General features: G+C 59.8%; 1 protein-coding gene across 4 annotated transcripts in view; it reads right to left on the bottom strand.

Moving 5' to 3' along the window:
* The window catches only part of MPPED1 (metallophosphoesterase domain containing 1), a 77,722-nt gene that overhangs the window by 4,806 nt on the left and 51,750 nt on the right, over positions 1-21,166 (bottom strand). For all 4 annotated transcript variants that reach the window (XM_077914196.1, XM_077914199.1, XM_077914197.1 and 1 more), the window contains exon 5: positions 1,538-1,653. In XM_077914196.1, the coding sequence (XP_077770322.1) occupies positions 1,538-1,653 (116 nt within the window). The remainder of the gene's footprint in view (positions 1-1,537; positions 1,654-21,166) is intronic.

The following is a 21,166-nucleotide window of genomic DNA, read 5'->3' on the forward strand; positions in this document are numbered from 1 at the left end:
GGGGCCATCCGCCCATTGCAGAGACGGGCAAACCAAGGCCTGAGAGGGACGGGGGAAGCCCAAGGGCACCCCAGTGCTGGCAGCGGGGCTGCACCAGGAGCAAGATCTCCACGTTGGAAACTTCTTAAGCAAACATCACAAAACCCCGGGAATGAAGTGCATTCCACGCAGCACAGCTCCCGTGCGGAGTCCGGGTCCGCGCACCGCCAGCCTCCCGGAGCCGCCCCAGATGGCGGCTGCTCATTCTCCTCACATGGCTACGCAAACGAAGAATAATTGATTACTCCAAGCGAGACACCGGGGTTCATCTCGGCCCCTCTCGGTTTGGGTGGGCAGAACAGGTTTCTGCTGGTGGGGAAGGGGGATCCTCAAGGCCTCGGTCAGGCAGCCTGCTGTGTTAGTGCTGAGGGATGGAGGGGAGGAGAGAGGGGGAGGGAGAGGAAAGGAGGGGGAGGGAGGGAGGGAGGGAGGGAGAGAAAGGGAGGGGAAGACGGAAGGGGAGGGAGGGAGAGACAAGGAGAAGGAGGGAGGGGGTGGGGGGAGAGGGAGGGCCCACCGGGCCTGGCCATTCCGTGCCCCTCCACCCGCAGCCTGCAAGCCCTGGAGGCAAGCACCCCCAGAGTGGCCCCATCACTGCGGGAGGGACAGCAGGTCCCGTGCCCGCGGCCGGGGGGGGGGGGGGGGGGGGGGGGGGGGGGGGGGGGTGGCGGAGGAGGCTAGCAGGCGCTGGGGAGCCACGAAGGGTCGAAGGGTCGTAGAGAGGCACCATGGCACAGCTGCGGGTTCGGAGGACTCCCTCCTGTAGATGCGGATGCGGGGACAGTGGAGCGGAAGGGGCAGGACTGGGGGCAGGGGGAGCAGCGAGGGGGCCGAGGGGGCCGTGGCAATCATCGAATAGGCCGGAGACATCGCCGGCCCCAGGTGGGGTCAGCAGGGCTGGAGAGGAGAGGAAGGGGCTGGGGCACAGTTCGGAGGTGGGATTGGAGGGACGCGCGGAGGCCAGGCCATGTGCGAGGGGACGGGGAGGGGTGGCCTGAGAGAGCCCCTGACCGTGGGACAGCCAGTGGGGCCTCGAGGCGGTTAGGCCACCGGAGTGCTGCCATCAGCCTGGACCAGGGAGGTGGCGGCGGGGCCTGGGAGGAGGCTGGGGCCTGGGGGCTGCCGGGATGGATGGCGCTGCAGTCCCCTAGGGGTCTCGCGGGGCAGGACAAAGCCCAGAGAGCCACCCTGAAAGTATTCTGCCCCGGGACGCGCGGGCCTGGAGAGTCAGGGCGCAGCCTCCCCTCCCCGCCCCGCCGCAGCCCCAGTGTGGAGCACGCAGGCCGCGACTCCGCCCTCCCTGGGGCACTGCGAAGGGCCCACGGGGGACAGTCGGTGCTTGGGAAGCAAGGGGGGCTCTGGGGAGAACTGTCCCCTGTGCCGCAGCAAGCCGACTCGGAGCTCACAGGGGCTGACCTCAGGGCTCAGGCGGGGCCCCCCCAACCCCCCCGCGTCCCCCCAGCCCAAGCCGGCCAGCTGATGGCCACCTGGTGCTTACCCAGTGGTGGTCCGTGGGTTATCAGGATGTCTACGCCTTCGGGAATGAGGTTCCATTTCTCTAGCAGTGCTTGGCCTCGAGGGAGGTTAAAGCCCCAGCCATAAAACCAGGGCTGCCTACGGAAGAAGAGCAGGAGGTTCAGAGAGGCCGCGGACAGGAAGGGGGGGCAGGCGGAGGCCTGAGGTCCTCAGGACCTGCCTGATGCTTCGAAACTCAAGTAAAGGTGACGACCACCGGGACTCAGCCAGAATCCTGACCGACTCGTGGGCCGGGCGATGTCACTGGCATCCTCTTACCTTTTCCTCGTCTTTCAACACAGTTTTTGTTTTTCTAGGACGAATTATTTCCATAATTTTTTAAAATGAAAGTTTAAAAAGAATCAGCTTCTGCCAATGACCTCTCTTGCTCCAGGCTCTTCTAAGGAAACTCAGAGCACATGCGCACCCACCCCTCACCAGGAAAACGCTCCTCTGTCTTCCCGCCCACGGCTGGGGCAGGTAGAGACCCCACCCATCATCGCCACCATCACCATCATCACCACCCAGGGACCCCACCCAGAGAGAGTGGCTTCCGAGTGGAGGACAGTGATTCCTGCTTTCCCCTGAAGCTCCCAGCAGGCTGCGTCCATCCCCAGCTCTAAGGGCAGGGCCAGAGGGACCCAGGCCAACTGGCTCACTGGTGAACGTGTAACCCAGATCCTTCCATTGGAGGGAATCCCAGATATTTCTTTGGAGGATGAGGGAAGATGAAGCTGTCAACCCTGTGTCTCAACCAGTGAGCTTCTTGCCTTAGAAACTGTTAGCAGCTATTAAGCTGTCCCAAAGGGCGATGGCTGGACCACATGGCCCAGGGGAGCCCCTGGGTCAAAACTGCACCGGTCACCCACCATACCTCTGCACTTCTCACTTACATGGGCCCAAAGAAAGCCATTTGATTGGGCTTCCATTTCTAACAAAAGCATCCTACTAAGAACCTCCCTTTAGGCCTGAGTCATAAGATCTCACATTAACATAGCCCTTTAATGTTTACAAAATCCCCATCATCACCACCGTCACCATCATCCCCATTATCACCACCATCATCACCACCATCATTATCACCATCATCACCACCGTCACCATCACCACCATCATCATCATCACCACCATCAATATCATCACATACCATCATCACCACCAGCACTCTCACCATCACCAACATCACTGTCGCCACTGTTGTGGGTCACATTGTGTCCTCCAAAAACATAGGTTGAAGTATGAACCCCCAATACCTGTGAATGTGACTGTGTTTAGAAATAGGGTCCTTGCAGATATAATCAAGCTAAGATGAGGTGATAGCAGATTAGTGTGCGCCCCTAATCTAGTGACTGGTGTCTTATGAGAAGGTCCTGTAAAAACACAGAGACAGAGGGAAAAGGTCCAGTGACAATGGAGGTGGGGATTGGAGTGATGTTGTCTACAAGCCAAGGAGCACCACCAGAAGCTGGGAGAGGGTCATGGAACAGCTTCCCTCTCAGGGCCCTCAAAAAGGACAAATGTTGGTGACACCTTGAGCTCAGACGTCCAGCCCCCAGACCGTGAAAGAATAAATGCCTATTGTTTTAAGCTCCCCAGTCTATGGCCCCAGAACATGATACAGGCATCATCACCACTATCACTGTCATCACCACGGTCACCTCCTCACCTGCCACCTCAGGGACCTTCACACAGGCAGCATGGGTGGGCAGACAGGTTTCTTTCTTTATGTTTTATGGACGAGGAGACTGAGAACAGGAATTATCACCTGCATCTCCTGCATACCTACTTTTTTGTCAGCTACCGTCCAAGTACACGGATGGTTTTCCTGTTACAAGAACCCTGTGAATTAAGGACTCAGTATCCCCATTTTACAGATGAGGAACCAGAGGCTTAGAGAGGTGAGGTAACCTGGAGACTTGGCCCCGGGTGTGCTGACTCCCAGGCTGGGCACCTCACTACCACTCACCTGCCCACACATACCATACAAGTCAGCTGGGGGGCTGGGCTTTCATCTTCAGGGTCTGTCGCGTGCCCAAAGTGGCCGCTAACATCCCTCTCATGGCCCATACGCCCTTCCAGGGCGAGGCTGAGACCTCTGGTTGTGGACCCAACGGCTCTACCTGTTGCCAGCCACCTCTTTGGAACCCCAGGCACCTCACGGAACACCATTTGAAAACCCTGATTTTGTCCCACCATGGTACATTCTGGACAAGAGGACTGAGGTTCGGTGAGGGGCGGTGAGGTGCCCAGGGTCACACGGCTCATCGGGGGAGAAGTCATGTTTGAACCCAGGCCTGAGTCTCTGTCCCCCCAGCCTTCATCCCTGCAGTACCATCTCCTGGAGCCCAGGTTTGTGAGGGAGGAAGATGGGGCACCACGGTGGCTGTCTGGGCGTCAAAAGTCCTTTCATCATTTCAGACACATGCCGAGTCCCCTCCATTGCCGGCCTTGCTCATCTGGGACCCCTGCCAGGAACACTGGGTCCCTGATCTTCCCCTCCTGCGTACCCTGCCCTCATGCCACATGTATCCTTCAGAGCCCTGCCTGCCCCACCCTGCCGCTCCTCCTGCACCCAGCAGCAGCCCAGAGGGGAATAAATGTCGCATTAGGGAATGGTGGTGAGTGACGGAGGCCTGGATCAACAAATCCCTCTGTTAACAGATGTCAGGACTTTTCCTGTTGCCTTGGGATTGCAGCCTAAACTTCAAAGCTCAAAACGATGCCCCATATTCAAGAGAGCCCCCAGGCCCTACCCAGAAACACTCACTAAAAGCGGGCAGAGCTCGCCAGGCCACCATGGCCCCAAGCCCCTGCTGACCTACGTTTTGGCTTTGAAGAAGGGGTCTGTTGGCTCCTGCCTTGTTCTTGTAGGCGAAGCCTAAAAGATTCCCTCATACCTAGATATGAGTGGATCCCGGAAGAACACCTGTATGGGTGGGGGCCTGGGATCTGCACTCTGAGGCTCTGGGAGGAGAAACAGATGGTGAGAAGGAGGCACAGAAGGGCTGAGTCCCCAGGTTTGGGCTGTCCAAGGGATCCCCAACCATAGGAAGCACCTGCCAAGTGAGGAGACCAGGTGTTCGGGGCTGGGAAATAGCAACTGGGTGGGCTGCCCTGGGGACAGTCCCCTCAGAAGACACCTCCTATCACTGGCAGGTCCACATAGGCCTGCCCTTGCACATCTGCATAAAGGTGAGAGTCCTCTCCACAGAAAATGCACCCCTCCCTCCACACACACAATTTTACACCCATCTTTAAGGCAATCTTGGGGTTGGACGGACTTGGGTGAGAATGGGTCCACCTCTTACTACCTGTGTGACCTTTGGCAAGTGACTCGACTTCTCTCTATGCCTTAATTTCCCCATCTATAAAACAGGAATAATAATACCATCTCAATAGGGCTGTTTGGAAGGATTAAATCCATTAATCCATATAAAGTGCTTAAAACAGTGCCTGGTTCAATGCATTGTAGCTGCCTTCATCACCATATCACCATCATCATCCCATCTCCATCATCACCACTATCACCATCATCATCCCATCTCCATCTTCACCACTACCACCATCATCATCATCCCCACCTCCATCATCATCATCATCATCATCGCAAGCAGCAGCATCACCACTATCACTATCACCAATACCACCATCATCACCACCATCATCAACATCATCATCATCCCATCTCCATCATCATCACCATCACAAGCAGCAGCAGCACCACCATCATCACCACCACCACCTGATGATGATCACCATCATCATCATAACCATCACCACCACCATCATCACCACCATCATCATCACTATCGCTATCATTATTGTGGCCCCTTCCTGAAGCCCCCCCATGGAGGGTGCATGAAAAACCTTTGACCTAAGGCAGAGTGTTTCAAACTGCATTTTGACGGCTCACAACAACATTTTTTTAAAAGGAAAAGAGAGCATCATCAAAAAGAGTACCTCCTAGCAGGGAAGGATACTTCAGTTAAATGTATTTATATTTAAATAGACACCCACGTATGGATGTAGTGAGTCACAATGTAAAGTGCTTTTCCTACCATGGTTCCTGGTCAGAAACGGCTAACAGTCCCACTCCGCATCCACCCGAGGCTGCTCCTGCTCTAATAGTCTGAGCTCACAGCTCTGCAACCCTGAAGACTCTGGGTACACTCAAAGCCCTCTTTTGGTGGAACCAGGGCAGACTCACTGCAGAAAGGGCTGCAGCAGCCTGGAAGCCACTCAGAAAGCCAAGCCTAGTGGTCCTCCCAGGAGCCCAAAGGCCTGTCAGCCTCTGGGGAAAGAAGCAACGCGTTTCTGGCACTGCCTTCCAAATCCGGGATCTATTCTTCAAAATCTAATCAAATATTTACAAGACGGGATGAGGCCTCATCTGCATGGAGAGAAGGCATCTGTTAGTTCCTGTGAGCCACAGCAAGGGGTAGCTTCTTGAAAGAGACACTTCGAAATAGATCAGAGACCCCACAGACCCCCAGAAGGAGACCCCCTCAAGCCTCTGCCGGCCTCAGCTTCCCCTCACCCAGCACCACCGAGTCTTCCTCTGGGGCAGCGGTTCCCCACGGAGACACCTGCCCCGTTCTTGGAAAGACAGCACCTCAAATCCTGGGAAGGCGCCGGGAGGCCCTGACGGCTGAGTTGCTCAAGGCACGGAGGCTGGCATCAGACCTCCCGGCTCTGGGCCCCCGGGCTGCTCGCTTCACCTGTCCCAGCAGAATAACGATGCCTGTGCCCCCAGACCTTCCCCCCGAGGGCAGGGGCATCCCTGCTGCCCGCCGTGACCCTGCACAGAGGGGAGGAGAGAAGGGGGGGTGAAGAGGCTTGCGTTTCACTCCCACTATGAAAACTCCTAAAGGCCCAGGAGCTCCGTCAATGGGAAAGGGGAGGTTCTAGATTTTATTGAAATTTTAGGAGAAGGAAGCGTCAAATCATTCATGCAGACATCCAGAGGAGACATTTCCCAGGATGGCCCGTGGGCTGGGGGATACCCTCTGCAGGCCAGGGGCCTTGCCCAGGGCAGCCTGCAGCAGGGCCCGCGTGGAGACGGGCTCTTCACGGTGACCTCGCCCCCTCCCCAGAGGCCTTTGACCGGCCCCTCCTGCTGATGTCCATTCAGCTCCTCCAGGGGGAGAGGAGACAAAGGGTGGCGCAGGTCCTCCTCCGAGAGGAAGTTGGCCCCAGAGGCCCCAGCGTCTGGCCAATCGGCCTCCTCACCTCGTAAGGCCCTTTGGAGCCGGAGGTGAAGTGCGTGGCTGCCCTGGTTTCCCGCCAGGGGACAGGGCAGCCAAGGGCCACAGGGCCGGCCACCCAAGCAGCCGGGGCCCAGCCCACCGCCTACTGGCCCACCCACCTCGGGGGCAGCTGTGGTCCGGGACCCTGAGTGCCCCACACGGGACTCTGGGGCCCTGCGAAAACCCAGCCCCCGCCTCCTGCACCCAGCCTGGCCCCGCTGGGGGACCCGGGGCCCGACGTCTACACCCCATCCGGGACACCGCACAGGCCCCAAGGAGGTCGGATGAATCAGAATTCCGAGTGAGCAATGGGAGGAGGCTTTACGTCCTGAATTTCTGTCTTTCTGTTCTAAAGTAACCATTGGAATAATTTTCTTACAGAATGATAGTTGCCATGACAACCAGAGCAAATTTTCCTTTTCTGAAACAGATGTCTCATTTAGTTGAAAATTAGAATGTGAACAAACCCATGGGAAAAATTAATTCAAACTTTAACAGAGCGCTGAATACAATGTAATCTCTCAGAGGTTAACCCCTTAACAGCTTTTTTGTGCGCTTATGGTAACCTTCGAATCCAGTCTAATTAAGCCCGCTTAGCCAATATAAATGACCTCCTCGTGGCCAATCATTAAACGATTTCCCCCTGAAGCGTGAATCCGGATCCCCCAACGGCAGACGGGAGGGGGACGCTCGTCTGCAGAGATCGCCGAAGCGGAGCGCACTCCGCGCTGCGGGGAAGGTGTACCCAGGGGTCAGCCAGTTAGCCTGGGGGGTGGCCACCCCATTTCCTGGGGACGCTGGGGTGTGGGCGGAGGAGGCCTGGGGTGCCCCGGGGTGGGGCTGAGCCCAGCGGGGCACCCAGGCCAGGGCACAATGCCCGAGGGCAGGCGTAGGGGGTTCCCTTGACCGGATTCCGAGGGGCGTGGCGGCGACATCAAGGGGAAAGCCACACAGGTACAAATCCAGATGCAGAAACCGGGGTGTGGGCAGGGTCACAGGCTTGCCCAGGGTTACCTGGGGACCAAGTGACACAGCCAGGGCTCGAACCCAGACGGTGATCCCAGAGCCCGTGCTCCCTGCCTCCATGCCAGAGGCCTTCCTCCTGCCTCCCCTTCCTCTGCGCGCCCCGCTTACCAGCCACTTGCACACCTCAGCTCAGTTAACCCTCAGCTCAAAGTCCTGGGAGGCTCCCACTTTAACGAGAAGCAAACAATGGCACAGAGAGGCCAAGTGGTGTGCCTGAGGACACACAGGACCAGGGGTCCTGGCTCCTGCATCGGGGGCCCAATAGGTGCCTGACCCAGAGAGGCCCCCACTGGGGTGGCCGGGCCGCAGGTCCCCCCCCTTCGATGGCAACCGCCTGCTGCCCCTGTGAGTAGCTCCTAAACGTCCCCTGCCAGGTCCCAGCCCAGCCCTGGCCCTGCTCTGCCCCCGTGGAGCCTGGCTGGACGGAGAGGAAGCAGCCTGTGACTCTGGTTCCTGGTGCCCCCCCTCAATTGTCCCCCATGTGGCTCCTTTACTCCCAAGCCCTCCATGGCTCCCTGTGCCTAGAAGACCAGCACAGACCTCAGGGCCTGGCACACAGGGTCCCTGGGCTCTGTCCCCATCCACCTGCGGGACCGTCCTGCTCAGATTTCCCACTGAACTCACCACCTGCCAGCCACAACAATCCTGTTTGCTGAGCACAGCCCAGCCTTTCCCACCTCTGGGGCTTTTGCTCCCGCTGTTCCAGCCACCTGAAAAGCCCTCCTTAGCCTCTCTTCAGAGTCCATGACTCAATATTTGTTAAGGCTTGGCTTAAAGGTCCCTCTTCCAGGAAGCCTTCCCTGATCACCTCCATCCCCCAAGCACAGGTGACCCTCCCTGCTCTGAGTGCCCTCGTGGTGGCTCCCTCAGGGTGGGCTCAGGTCAAATCACCCCTAAATCCCTCTTGCCCAAAGGATGGCTGAGCCTGGGTGGACTCAGGAGGGTTGGCTCATGGTGTGCACGAACGAATGAACACGATAGAATCAACGGCCAGGTGCTGTACCTGGCAGGTGGGCAGGTGGGAAGAACTAAGCATCTGTCCTCTCCTCTGTGCTCCCTCCCTCCTGAGCCCACCCCCTCCCCGAACCCCTGGAGTCACGAAGCTCCGACACCTGCAACAAACATAAGCACCAGGACACAGACCCTCACCACCCACTGAGCTTCCAGTCTCTCCCACCATCCCATGACCGGCCCGCGGGACCCATGTGCCCATTTCACAGATGAGACTTCATAGGGGAAGCAGGCTCAGTGTGTCACGCCCTCTGCATGCCGCCTCACCTCCTTCGGGGACCTTCCCTGCCTCCCAGGCAGCCTGCGCCCCAAGGTCGGGGGTGGAGGGCGGCTGCCCTGGCAGGTGCTGGGCCAGGCGTTCTCACCCCGCCCTCCTCCTACGAGGGTGAAAGCTGCAGCCTGGGCAGGACGGCGGCCTGACCCCCACGGGCAGCTACAGAGCACCTCACCCGGAGGTCCCCATGTCACTGGCCCCACCAGCTGCCCCGGGGGGGGGGAGCGGAGCTCCCGTCTACTGCGGGGGAAATCGAGTCAGTGGCATACCTGGGTTGCTCAAGAGAGCTCGTGCTGACTCCTCACCCCACAGGTGGTGTCCCCACACCTGGGAACACCCCACAGTTCGAGCCACGGCCACCACCTGCGCAGCTCTGAGGGAGAGACATTTGCCTTGCTCCTTTTCCTGGCACCTCCTCGAGGGCACGGAGGGAGCCCCCTGGGTCAGCTCCACCTGCCCGCTGCCTGTGAGGGGGCAGGGCCCCACAGGCTGGCGACACGTCCCCAGGGACTGTCAATCACACACCTTGCCCTGCGCACAACAGTTCCGGCAAGTCAGCAGCAAGATAAGTGGAACCGAAGAATGGGGTCCTTTGTCATTCCTAATTAATTTCCCCCACCCTTACGAGGTGCAGAACCATTCATCTTTTGTTTCGCTGGGACTCTGCAGCCCCGAGAAGGCAGACAATTCGTTTCAAACATTAATCTCATGTAGAATGGTGCGCATATGTGTGGAGGGGCCTCTGTAGGGAAGATAACAACAACGCGAAATCAGGACCGATAAGGACAGGGAAGGGCCAAAGGACACAGTCCTAGAGAGACAGAGAGAGAGAGAGAGAGAGTCTGGAGTGTGCACAATCAGGGGGTTGTGTGTGTGCATGCATGTGTGTATGGTGTGTGTATGTATGGTTGTGTAAGTAGGTGTGTGCGTGTGTGTAGCTACATGCGTGTGTACATGTATGTGGTGTGTGGGTTGTGTGTATAGCTGTGTGTGTGGTATGCGTGTGGGGGGGTTGTATATGCAGATGTGTGCATCTTTGTAGCTGCATATGTGTGCATGCATGTGTGTGGGGTGCACAGCGTGGGGGTTGTGTGTGTAGGAGTGTGTGTGTAATTGCATGCATGTGTTGTGCGTATATGTGGTGTGGGAATTGTGTGTGTAGGTGTATATAGCTGCACGTGTGTGTTCATACTTGTGTGTGTGGTGTGCGTGTGCAATGTGAGGCTGTGCAGGTAGGTGTGTGATGTGTCTGCACGGTGTGGGGGTTGTGTGTATGGATGTGTGTGCGTAGTTGCGTGTGCAGTGTGTGGTACAGGGGTTGTGTGTGTAGCTGTGTGCAGGTGCATGCGTGGTGTAGTGTGTGTGTAGAGGCAGCAAGTGTAGGGCTGGGGACCGTGAGGTATTTCTTCCCAATATCAAAATTCGTGGGCTGCCTGCGATGTGGGGGTGACAACTGTCGGAGTGCAAGGGAGGGAGGAGAAGGGCATCGGTGGCAGCCAGACCCCTGGTGGTAGACATGCCGGGGCCCGGGGAACAAGCAGGGGTCTGAGGGACATGCCAGGGGCCGGGGAACAAGCAGGGGCCTGGGGGACAAGCTGAGGCCTGGGGGACAAGCCAGGGCCTGGAGGACAAGCAGGGACCTGGGGGACAAGCCGGGCCTGGGGGACATGCTGGGACCTGGGGGACAAGCGGGGGCCTCGGGACCTGCCGGGACCTGGGGGACATGCCGGGGGCTGGGGGACACCTGGGCAGTGCTCACGGTCGCAGCCCTCGAGCACGCGGCCCCAGGGCACACAGCCGTCCTCACCGGTTGGCTCAGGACAGGAAGGGCCCCTCACCAAGGCCCCGGCGCCCCCACCTCGCCCTGCACGGAGGGGAGAATCCAAGGCCGATGTCCCAGAAGTGGGACCCAGGGACCCGGGGAGCCCCTCCTGGGCTCTGCAGCCCCCGAGGCCTGCGGGCTGCTCCAGGCTACCCCGAAGAGCTGAGCGAGCCCGCCCCCCCCGGGCTGGAGCCCCCCGAGCCTCCCCTCCCCGTCCACGTGCCCCGTTGTGCGGCGGGTTAATAGGACGATGCTGCAGCAGCTCCCGGGGATCTTGCCGCCCCAGGGCCTGGGTCTCGGCCACAGCGGGGAGGGAAGGCCCACCTCTCCCGCCTCAACGGACGGGGGGTGGGGGGGTGGGGGGGGGGTGGGGGGGGGGAGTGGTGCGCAGCCTCCTGCCAAAACCCCCTAGAAATGCGAGAGGAACAGGAAAGATCACAGCTCCAGGGGCGCAGGCACTGGCCCCCTGGGAACCAGGGAACGTGGGTCTTCTCATGCAGGGAAGTAACAAGTGGGAAGCCCCAGGGGGCCGGGGGCGGGGGGAGCTGGGCTTGCCACCCCCCTCGGGACAGCTGGGCGTCCAGAGGGCTTCGGGGGCCGCAGGGGACGGGGCCAGAAAAGGCCGCCCACTGACCACAGGGAGACAGGACGCCACCCCAGATGGAGGAAGACACCCCAGACCTCGGGCCACGGCTCGTCCTCCGGCGGGTGAGCCCGCAGGCCCAGGAAACGAAAGGAACCCGTCCCCGCACCGAGCGCACCCACAGGCCGGGGCGGGCACAATCCCGTCCGAGGGGCACCCCAATCCAGGCTGCCCACGACTGCCCCAGACAGCGCTCTGCAGAACAGGGGCGGCCAGCGCCCCAAACACCGTGGACGGTCATTGGCGGGAGACTGAACGAATCAATGCTTTCGAAGGAACATTAAGGGTTTTCTTAAGAGAAAGAGCAAAGGAGTGTGGGTGAGCGGCTGGCGCTGCGCCGGGACTCGTGGAAGGAGCCAGGGGCCCGGATCGGGCAGGGCCGGCGTCCCCACGACCCCCGCGGCCTCCGACGGCGGCCGGGCTCGGCGTCGCACCTGGGCAGGGTCCCCGGCCCTCGCCCACGTCCCGGTGAGAGCATCTCGGGGCAAAGAAGAAGCTGGGGTTTCACTCTATTGGCCTCTATTCGGTTTTCTCCCAAAGACCTATTTGATGAAGTTAAAAAAACAACTTTTAGTGCCCCCTGGGTGACCCAGTGGTTGAGTGTCTGCCTTCAGCCCAGGGCGTGATCCTGGGGTCCGGGAATCGAATCCCCCCTCGGGTTCCCTGCATGGAGCCTGCCTCTCCCTCTGCCTGTGTCTCTGCCTCTCTCTGGGTCTCTCAAAAATAAATAAAATCTTTAAAAAAAAAAAAAAAAACCTTTTAGCATTGCTCTGTACCCACTTCTGCAGGGAGCCTCCATCCTGCCCTCAAGCACCGGGGGACCCTAAGCCAGTCCCTTCACTCTTGGGTCTCGGCCTCCACGGCGGTCCAGTGGGGACAAGGACCGCTGGAGCACCGGGCCTCAGGGACCGCAGCAGGAACAGTGACAACGACGACCGTCCCCTCAGCAAGCAGAGCCTGGATCCCTTGGGTTACAGGCAGCTCCGTGCCTGCCCCCACCCCACCCAGCTGGCCTGCCCTGTGCCCACGGAGAAGAGAGGGAAGGACGTGGAAGGCTTGGCCCTCAGTGGGCAGCCCCTGGCCGTGCAGGGAACCCCGAGCCCGCCACCCCCCGCCGGGCAACCGAGGCAGCGAGCTGTTGGAGGGTTAGGCAGTGAGTGGGGCCACTGCGTGCTGAGCATCTGCTGCGTCCCACACAGTATAGGCCCAGGACCTCCCGGAATCCTAGGAACCACCCTACGGGGGGGGCGGGCCCCGCCGTCATTTCACGGAAGGCCCAGACTCTGACCCCAGATCCCCGGGCTGGGACCTGGCCGCCTGTAGCAGGGTGGTGACAGAGGGCTGGGCCCGGGGCCCCGGGCTGCCTGCGGGAGGGGCAGGGCACCCCGCACCCCGCCTCGAGGCAGCGCCAGGCCGACAAGCTGAGCACCAGGATCCGCGCCCAGACGCCCGGCAACGGCCGGCAGCCACTTCTCAAAGTTTAATGTCTCAGCAGGTTTACAATCCTTCTTTCAAAATACCAGAAGTAATTAGACCAGATGGACGAGCTGCATGCCAATTGCACTCCCTCCCGCACTCCTGGTTGGTGTGGGTTTTTTTTTTTTTTTCTTAAATCAAGGCCGTTTTCAGTTAAATGAGAACAAAAAATGTATCCAAAACCCATAAATGAATACGGGATGTATACAGTTTTTTTTCCAGCACTTAAGATTCTGTGACAGCTGAGCCCCTCCTCCTCCTCCGAGCCTGGTGGTCCTACCCCGTCCCCTAAGCCGCCCCGCCCAAGGCTCAGAGCCGTCACGGTCCCAACGGGCCCGGACGTGGCCTTCCAGTGACTGGGAGGTCAGCGTCCCTGGGGTGGCAGTGCGCGCATGCACACACACACACAGACACACACACACACATACATACACACACACACACGGGACTCGACCCCGCGGTGACGGAGCCTCTGCTGGAGCTGGGGAGGCAACGGGACCCGGAGATGGGGACAGGCCTTCAGCCTGGGGGTGATGGGCAGCAGGGCATGCAGGGCAGGGGGTGACAGCACGGGCAGGCTCCGCCCCGGGAGACCAGCATCGAGCAGGAGGTCGAGGAGGGGCCCCGTGGGCAAGGAGCTCGGGGGAAGGCCCGGGGGAGGCCACAGAGGGACCCAGGGACAGCACGCCACGCCAGGCCTGAGCTCTGACTGGGTCCCCCCAGCTGGCATCTGTCACCTGTCTGTCCGTCCAGCCATCCCTCCATCCACGCATCCCACTGACATTTACTCTGATGGGCCGGGCACCGTACTCGCCGCTGGCATGAAGGCCACAAGAGAGAGGTTCGGGTCCCGTTCTCGTGGAGCCTCAAACCTCCCGGTGGGAAAAGAGGCACCAGAGGAAGCCGTCGCCAGAGCACTGCGGTCAGCGCTGTCCTGTAGCTGCGCGGACGGGGCCCGGGCGACAGGCAGGAGCGGCCAGCAGGGAACAGACCTCCCGCGCCCGGGCAGGGCCAAGTGGGCGTCGCAGGGAGACACCAAGGACGGGCTCCCTCCTGCTCACCATCAGCACACGCTCACCCAGGGGGTCCCCACACTTAAGCACGACAGGCTAGATGGCAAAGCTTCCAGAAAACACAATGGAAATACCTTCCCGACTCCAGGGGATACAGATTTCCCAAATGGAACATGAGAAGCACTTGCCACGAAGGAACACACAGATGCCGTGGCCACCCCGAGACCAAGAACCCCGGCGGCTGAAGGCACCACCGGGAGAGAATCACAGGCAAGGACAAGTCACGTTGCAACTGCCGAAGGACTCACACTCGGAATACATGGAGAATCTATGAACCGACACGAAAAGGACCGTCAGGGCCGCCCAGGTGGCTCCATGGATGAGCGTCTGCCCTCGGCCCAGGGCGTTCCAGGATCAAGTCCCGCACACGGTCCCCGCAGGGAGCCTGCTTCTCCCTCTGCCTGTGTCTCTCTCTCTCTCTCTCTCTCTCTCTGGGTCTCTCTCTGGGTCTCTCAGGAATAAATATTAAAAAAAAAAAAAAGAAAGAAATGAAAAGGACAAAGAACCCAATTGTTTTTTGTAAATGGGCAAAAAGACAGGAACACTTGAGGAAGTCCAAGTGGCCCCCGGAAGACGCTCGGCCTCACTGGCCATCAGGGCAAAGCAAGCGAAACCACCGGGGTCGCCAGCACAGCAGCATGGACGCAACCGAGAAGCCCTGCGACACCGAGGACGCGAGGTGAGGTGCCGCCGGCCGGGACGAAAATTGTCCTGACCGCTCTGACGGATGGGCTAGCACACCTGTCCACCTCAGGACCGCACAGTCGGCACGCAAGGGTGCGTGTGAGCGTGTCATGGGCATGCGTTCGGGTGCACGGGTCTCCATACCCTGAGGGGTGGGCACGACACCAGCCACACAGGAGCATGCACCACGGCCCCAAAGCCAGGGCGGCCGGGTTCACAAGTGGAGGAGTAAGTCACGGCGTAGTCCTGCGTCTCTCATGAATAAATAAGTTAAAAAAAAAAAAGGAACCTGACCCTCTCAGGACTGGGGTGCCCAGATGAACTACGGGGCGTCCTGTTCAGTTTGAGCTTCAGATAAACAACAAATCTCTTAGCATAAGTATATCCCAAAAGTTGCATAGGATATACTTATCTTAGAAATTATTCTCTCGGGGCACCCGGGTGGCTCAGCGGCTGAGCATCTGCCTTCGGCTCAGGGTGTGATCCTCAGGTCCTGGGATCGAGTCCCGCATCAGGCTCCCCGCAGGGAGCCTGCTTCTCCCTCAGCCTCCCTGTGTCTCTCGTGAATAAATAAATAAAAATCTTTTTTAAAAAATTAAAAAGGGCAGCACGGGTTGCTCAGCGACTTAGCGCCGCCTTCAGCCCAGGGTGTGGCCCTGGAGTCCCAGGATCGAATCCCACATCAGGCTCCCTGGATGGAGCCTGCTTCTCCCTCTGCCTGTGTCTCTGCCCCTCTCTCTCTCTCTCTCTCATGAATAAATAAAATTTTTAAAAATAAAAAAAAATAAATTATTCTCTCTGCCTCATTGACCACCGCAGGATGGGGCTGGTAACCCTGGCCCACAGCAGGGACTGAGGAGGACATGCGGGCGAGCACGGGGCCGGGGACTGGCCTGGGCCAAGGCAGGGTCAGCATGGGGTGTCAGCAGGTACGAGCCCCCCCTCACTCCCCACCCCACCACCACGCTCATCCTGAGCTCCCGGATGGCAGCGCCAGGCCTGATCCGCTCCTGGGTCCGCAGAGCCCTGCAGGGGGCCGGGCTCACCTCGCTTGTGGCCTTCAGAGCACGCGGCCCAACAAAAGTTGGAAGGAGTCGCTCTCCTAAGCAGAGCCTCTCCTAGTGGCACCACTTAGGGAAAAAAGCCAACCGTGGGTGGTGACCACGAGTTTGCTTTGTTTCGCCTTCCTGGCTTTTCTGGGCCGTCCTCAAGGTCCAGGCCAGCCTGGTCGCACTGCCCCGGCTCCAAGTGCAGCACCAACAGGACTCGTCCCCGCCCGCCTGACAGCATGTCAGTGGCACCCCCGTGCAGGCACAGGGACTGGAGCCCTCTAAGCGGGCAGCAGCTGGCCTGGTACCAGGCCCAAACGCAGTGGGTCTGCGCTTGCACACCCCTTGTGATAGGCAGCTCACCACTCAGCAAGGTCACGTCACCTCACTTCTGGGCCCCTGCCTGCGGGATAGGCTTCCTGCACAGATGACAGCTGTCGTTTGCCACTGCCGCCTGCGCCCCTGCTCCGCCTGCGCAGATCACACTGGCCGGGTCTGCCCCCTGACCTGGGCCAGCACCGCCCACATGCTCCAGACGCCACTGCCATTCGGGGCCCCCGTGGCCAGGGCTTCACGCAAGGCCTGATCCCCCCATGGGTACAATCACACTTCTAGCGCTGGAGAGAACACTGCCTGTTAGTCAACATGAGGCGAGCAGGGAAAAGAAGGGGAAACTCAAACATCAGAACTTAGTGAGAAAAAACATAAATAAGGAAAGAAGAAAGAAAGAAAGAAAGAAAGAAAGAAAGAAAGAAAGAAAGAAAGAAAGAAAGAAAGAAAGAAACTTAGAGTCGCCACCAGCTCGGCAGGCGGCCCTCCCTGTGAGCCGCCAAACGTCCAGGCGGTAGGGCCGAGGGGCTGAGCCTCCACACAAGGTTGGGGGTGCAACCCCCTCAGCAGCGCAATCGGCAACGGGACCAGGAGGTTCTGCAGCCGTGAACACTTTCCCGGGCAGGTTCACGCACTTCCCCTTGTGCAGCTTCACCTGGAAGAGCACGGACGAGGCTGGAGGGGCAGTGCCACCTGTGCATTTGGGACTCGGAGGCTCGGAGACACGGGACTCAGAAGGTCACACACGGGGTGAGAGGCAGAGCCTGGGGACACACCTCGAGTGTCTGGGCCCAGGGAACAGCACTTGACCGACTGCCAGTCCTGCACCGATGAGCTCTGTGGCCCTTCTGGGCCTCGGGGGTGATGTGCGGGGTCCCCATGGTTGATGACACAGGGGGGCAGGCAGAGGGGGCCGTGATGGACTGGATGCTGAGCGCTGGGGGTGATGGTCCAGCCGACCCACAGGGACCCATGCAGCCTGGAACACCTCAGCACCCCCAGCATGACCACAGCCTCACCGGCCTCCTGGCCTTTGCCTGAGCTGTTCCCTCTGCCTGTCACACTTTTCCCAGTGCCCCCCACCCCCCTGCATAGCTTTTTTGTCCCCTCAGCCGCTGCCTCACCCATGGAAGCCTTCCCTGACCCCAGCTCCCGGCCCCTGTCCCATGGGAGGCCCTCCCGGACCTCAGGTCCCGGCCCCTGTCCCATGGGAGGCCTTCCCGGGCCCCAGCTCCTGGCCCCTGTCCCATGGGAGGCCTTCCCGGGCCTCAGCTCTGGCCCCTGTCCGATAGGAGGCCCTCCCGGGCTCCAGCTCCCGGCCCCTGTCCCATGGGAGGCCATCCCGGGCCCCAGCTCCGGCCCCTGTCCCATAGGAGGCCCTCCCGGGCTCCAGCTCCCGGCCCCTCTCCTCCTGGCCCTTGTGAACCAAGGGATTAGCAGTCGATGCGTCTCCCAGGAGGACAGTAGCCCCGTGAGGCTGGAGCTGCACCTGTCTGGTTCACAGCATGTCCCGGGACCCACAAGAGTACGCGGCACTAAGGAAGCCTTGACAACGAGGTAGGCCATTCCCGGCTGACGAGGAGAACACAGCCCGGACCCCCTGGCCTCAGTATCCCCCTGGGCCAGGGAGGCCTAGGTGCATCTGAGGCTTTTTGGAGAACCAGGAACACACCCTGCATCCGCTGTTCTGGGCCTGGCACAGAGCAGTGTCTCACGGGGACACTGAGGAATGGCCTCTATGCAGCAGCACAAAGAGCCCAGACTAGGAGTCTGGAGAAGTCATCACGCCGACCTGGACAAGCCACATCCCACCTGGGCCTCTACCTGCCCTTCTGTGAAATAGGATGAGAGTCCTGGCCCTGCCTGGAGGGCTGTTGGGGTATCAGCTGGAGAAGAGCTATCCTCATCTGGCCTCCACCCCAGGAGCTCCCCGGTACCAGGAATTACAACCAACCTCCGGGGCCTTGCTCTGGGCCAGACCGTCCTCCAGACGGGCTCGCACAGACTTCACAGCTGCCTTTACCACGGGCAGCACCATTACCCCGGCCAAGGAGGGACCAGAGAGGCTGAGGCACTTGCCCAAAGTCACACAGCTAGATATGCACAGTGTCCCAATTTGAATAGCTCTTCCCTTACCAACCAACTGCCCGGCCAGTGCTGCTGCTGGGACTCCCAGCAGCTGCTCCCAGCCCCAGGCGGGGCCTCAGGGAAAGCAGGGCAGCCGCTGGAAGGCGAGCGCACAGCCTGCAGGCGGAGCGTAGACAGGGTACCCCGTAGCCCTGGGCATCCAAGCCTGCGAAACAGCATCCAGAGGTGGAGCCGCCACAGAACGGGGCTCAGAAATAGGGCTCCTCTCCTGCCTCCTCCACTTGTGGAAACTGCAGTTCAAACCCCCACCCCCCAGGAGCCCTCCTGGATTTCACCAGGGCCTCCTGAGGCCCCTTCTGTCCCAAGCACCCCCCCCCCCCACTCCCGCAGGCAGTACTGGGCTCGAGCTCCTGACACTGAATGCAGGAACCACTGGCAGTGGGAGCGCAGAGCAGTTGGACCAACCGCCGGCCTCACGCAGGCATTTCGGGAGCCCAGCACTTGGCCTCCAGCTGGCAGAGGGGACCCCAGGGCTGGCCCCACACCCAGGAGCCCGAGGACAGGTTGTCACAGGGGTTCCTCTCCCCCAGCCCTGAGGGAGCACACAGCTGCTCGGGGGGAGGGGGACACTGAGTGCACCTGTCACCCCCCCCCACCTGTCCTCCATCCCACACACTGGTTCTGGCCCAGGCAGGGCTGGAGGGCTGGCCTTGGCAGCAATAACAACCACAGGGTCTCCGCTGGTGGAAAGCTTGGTGGGGCAGGCACCAGGCCCAGCTAAACCCTCCTGACACCTTCACAACCACCCTCTGCGGGACGGCCACTGTCACTCCCATTTTGCAGGGAAGGAAACTAGGGCACAGAGGTTAAGTGACTTGCCCAGGGTCACATAGCCCATAAAAGGTGAGGCCAAGATTGGAGCCCAGGCCGGTTGGATCCACAGCCACACCATGAACTCCTACAGAATATGTTTTTTTAAAAGGTTGTGTGTGTGTGTGGGTGTGTAGGGGCGGGGGGTGCTCAAAATCTTGGGCAAGGAGGCGCAGTGCAGACGCCCGTCTGGCTCCTGAAGGCCTCCCCATCGACCTTCCTGACTTCCCTCTTGCACCTCACGCTCCAGTTCTTCCAGTATGTTCCGCCAGACTTCTTCTCCAAGTGTGGGCCCCAGTGGCCTGCCAGGCAGACTCAACGCCTCCTCTCCACTCCCATCCTCGGCACCAAGCTCATCGCGTCCTCGAGGGTCCCCGTGGTCCTCGTCTGGGAGCGCACAGGCTGCGGGGAGGTCAAGACTCCAGAAACGGCGAGAACCCAGGGCTCAGGGTCATCTCTGCTCCGTCCCCTGAGGAGGCCTGGGCAGGACGGAACCAGGTCCCACACCCGCCTGCAGCCTCTGGCCACCAGGTGTCATCACATGGCATCCACCAGGCAGCCCGGTGTTGGTAATGGCTCCCCCCAAAGTCCCTGCACCCATACAGTCCCGTGTGCCCCCAAATCATCCTTCAGCCTCTCCATGTGTACTGCTCTGATGGCACAGCTTCGGGCGTCACCCGAACTGCGAACGTCCTTCTACTCCCTCACAGCTCAGGTCCCCTCACCTCCTCCCTCCTCCAAGGAGCCTTCGGGATCACACCACACTTCCAAGGACATGTGGTCTCTCCTTACTGTGTATGGTGCCCTCCTCCCCCTGCCAGCACCTGGCTCCCTGTGGCTACAGCCAGCTCTAAGCCCTCTAAGGGCCACCTGGTCTGTCCACCTATAGAATGTGGACAATAAATCAGTCGGCTCAGGGCTGAGTAAGAATTAGAAACAACACTCATGGAGACTTTAGCCCAGGGGCCGGCCTGCTGAATTTGCTCAGGAATGAATTACTGCCGCCACCACCACCATCACCACCACCATCATCACCAACATCACTATCATTACCATCATCACCAACATCACCATCATCACATCACCACCACCATTATCACTTTCACCAACACCATCATCACCATCAACACCATCACCATCATCACCACCATCACAATCACCACCATCACCACTATCACCACCATCACCTTCACCATTATCACCATCATCGCTATCACCATCATTATCACTTTCACCATCACCACCATCTTCATCATCATCACCACCGTCACCACCACTATAATGGCCACCACAACTGTCATCACCATCACCATCACCGTCATTATCACCAGGGCTCTGATGGACACACTGGCCATCACATAGAAGAGTCATGACTCATTCTCACCTTGATCCCCTCCAAGCCAAGCCAGGGATGAGGCCTGACTGTCCTGTGTGCCCAACACGGAGTAAGGGCTTGATGTGTACTCATGATTGAAACAACTGCCATCCCCAACATGGTAAACCAGGTCTTCAGCCTTCCATGAAAATTCCAACCGCCTTTCCTCAGCCTGGCTCATCACTCGCCACCCCTCATCTATGCATCTCTGGTGCGTGTCAGGGGACACGGGCAATGGGGAGATTCCTAGCACACAGGATAATGCTTGAACGCGGGGGCTCTGGAACCACAGTGCCTGGCTGTAACCCCAGCCGTGCCTCTTCCTAGCTGTGTGACATTTGGCAAGATCCTCATGCTCTCCGTAGCTCAGTTGGCTCTTCTGGAAACCGGGGATAAGAACAGTACGGGGCTGTGTGTGAGGTGCACAGCAGAGGGCACAGCGGACACAACTACTTGCCAGCTAGACACGAGGCAACCAAAGCTCGGAGAGCAGCAGCGACCCACCGGGGGCCACACGGGGATGTGGGGGGCCTGAGCTCCAGCTCCTCGTGGTGACCTGGAGCTCCCCGGAGCTTCTCCCGGCCCCACTCCCCTCCGCATGTTCACCCCAGCTCCTCGGCCCCCCGCCTGGGGTGGGGACGGCGC

This window comes from Canis aureus, chromosome 11 (genome assembly GCF_053574225.1).
Source record: "Canis aureus isolate CA01 chromosome 11, VMU_Caureus_v.1.0, whole genome shotgun sequence".
In the NCBI taxonomy this organism is placed as follows: Eukaryota; Metazoa; Chordata; class Mammalia; order Carnivora; family Canidae; genus Canis; species Canis aureus.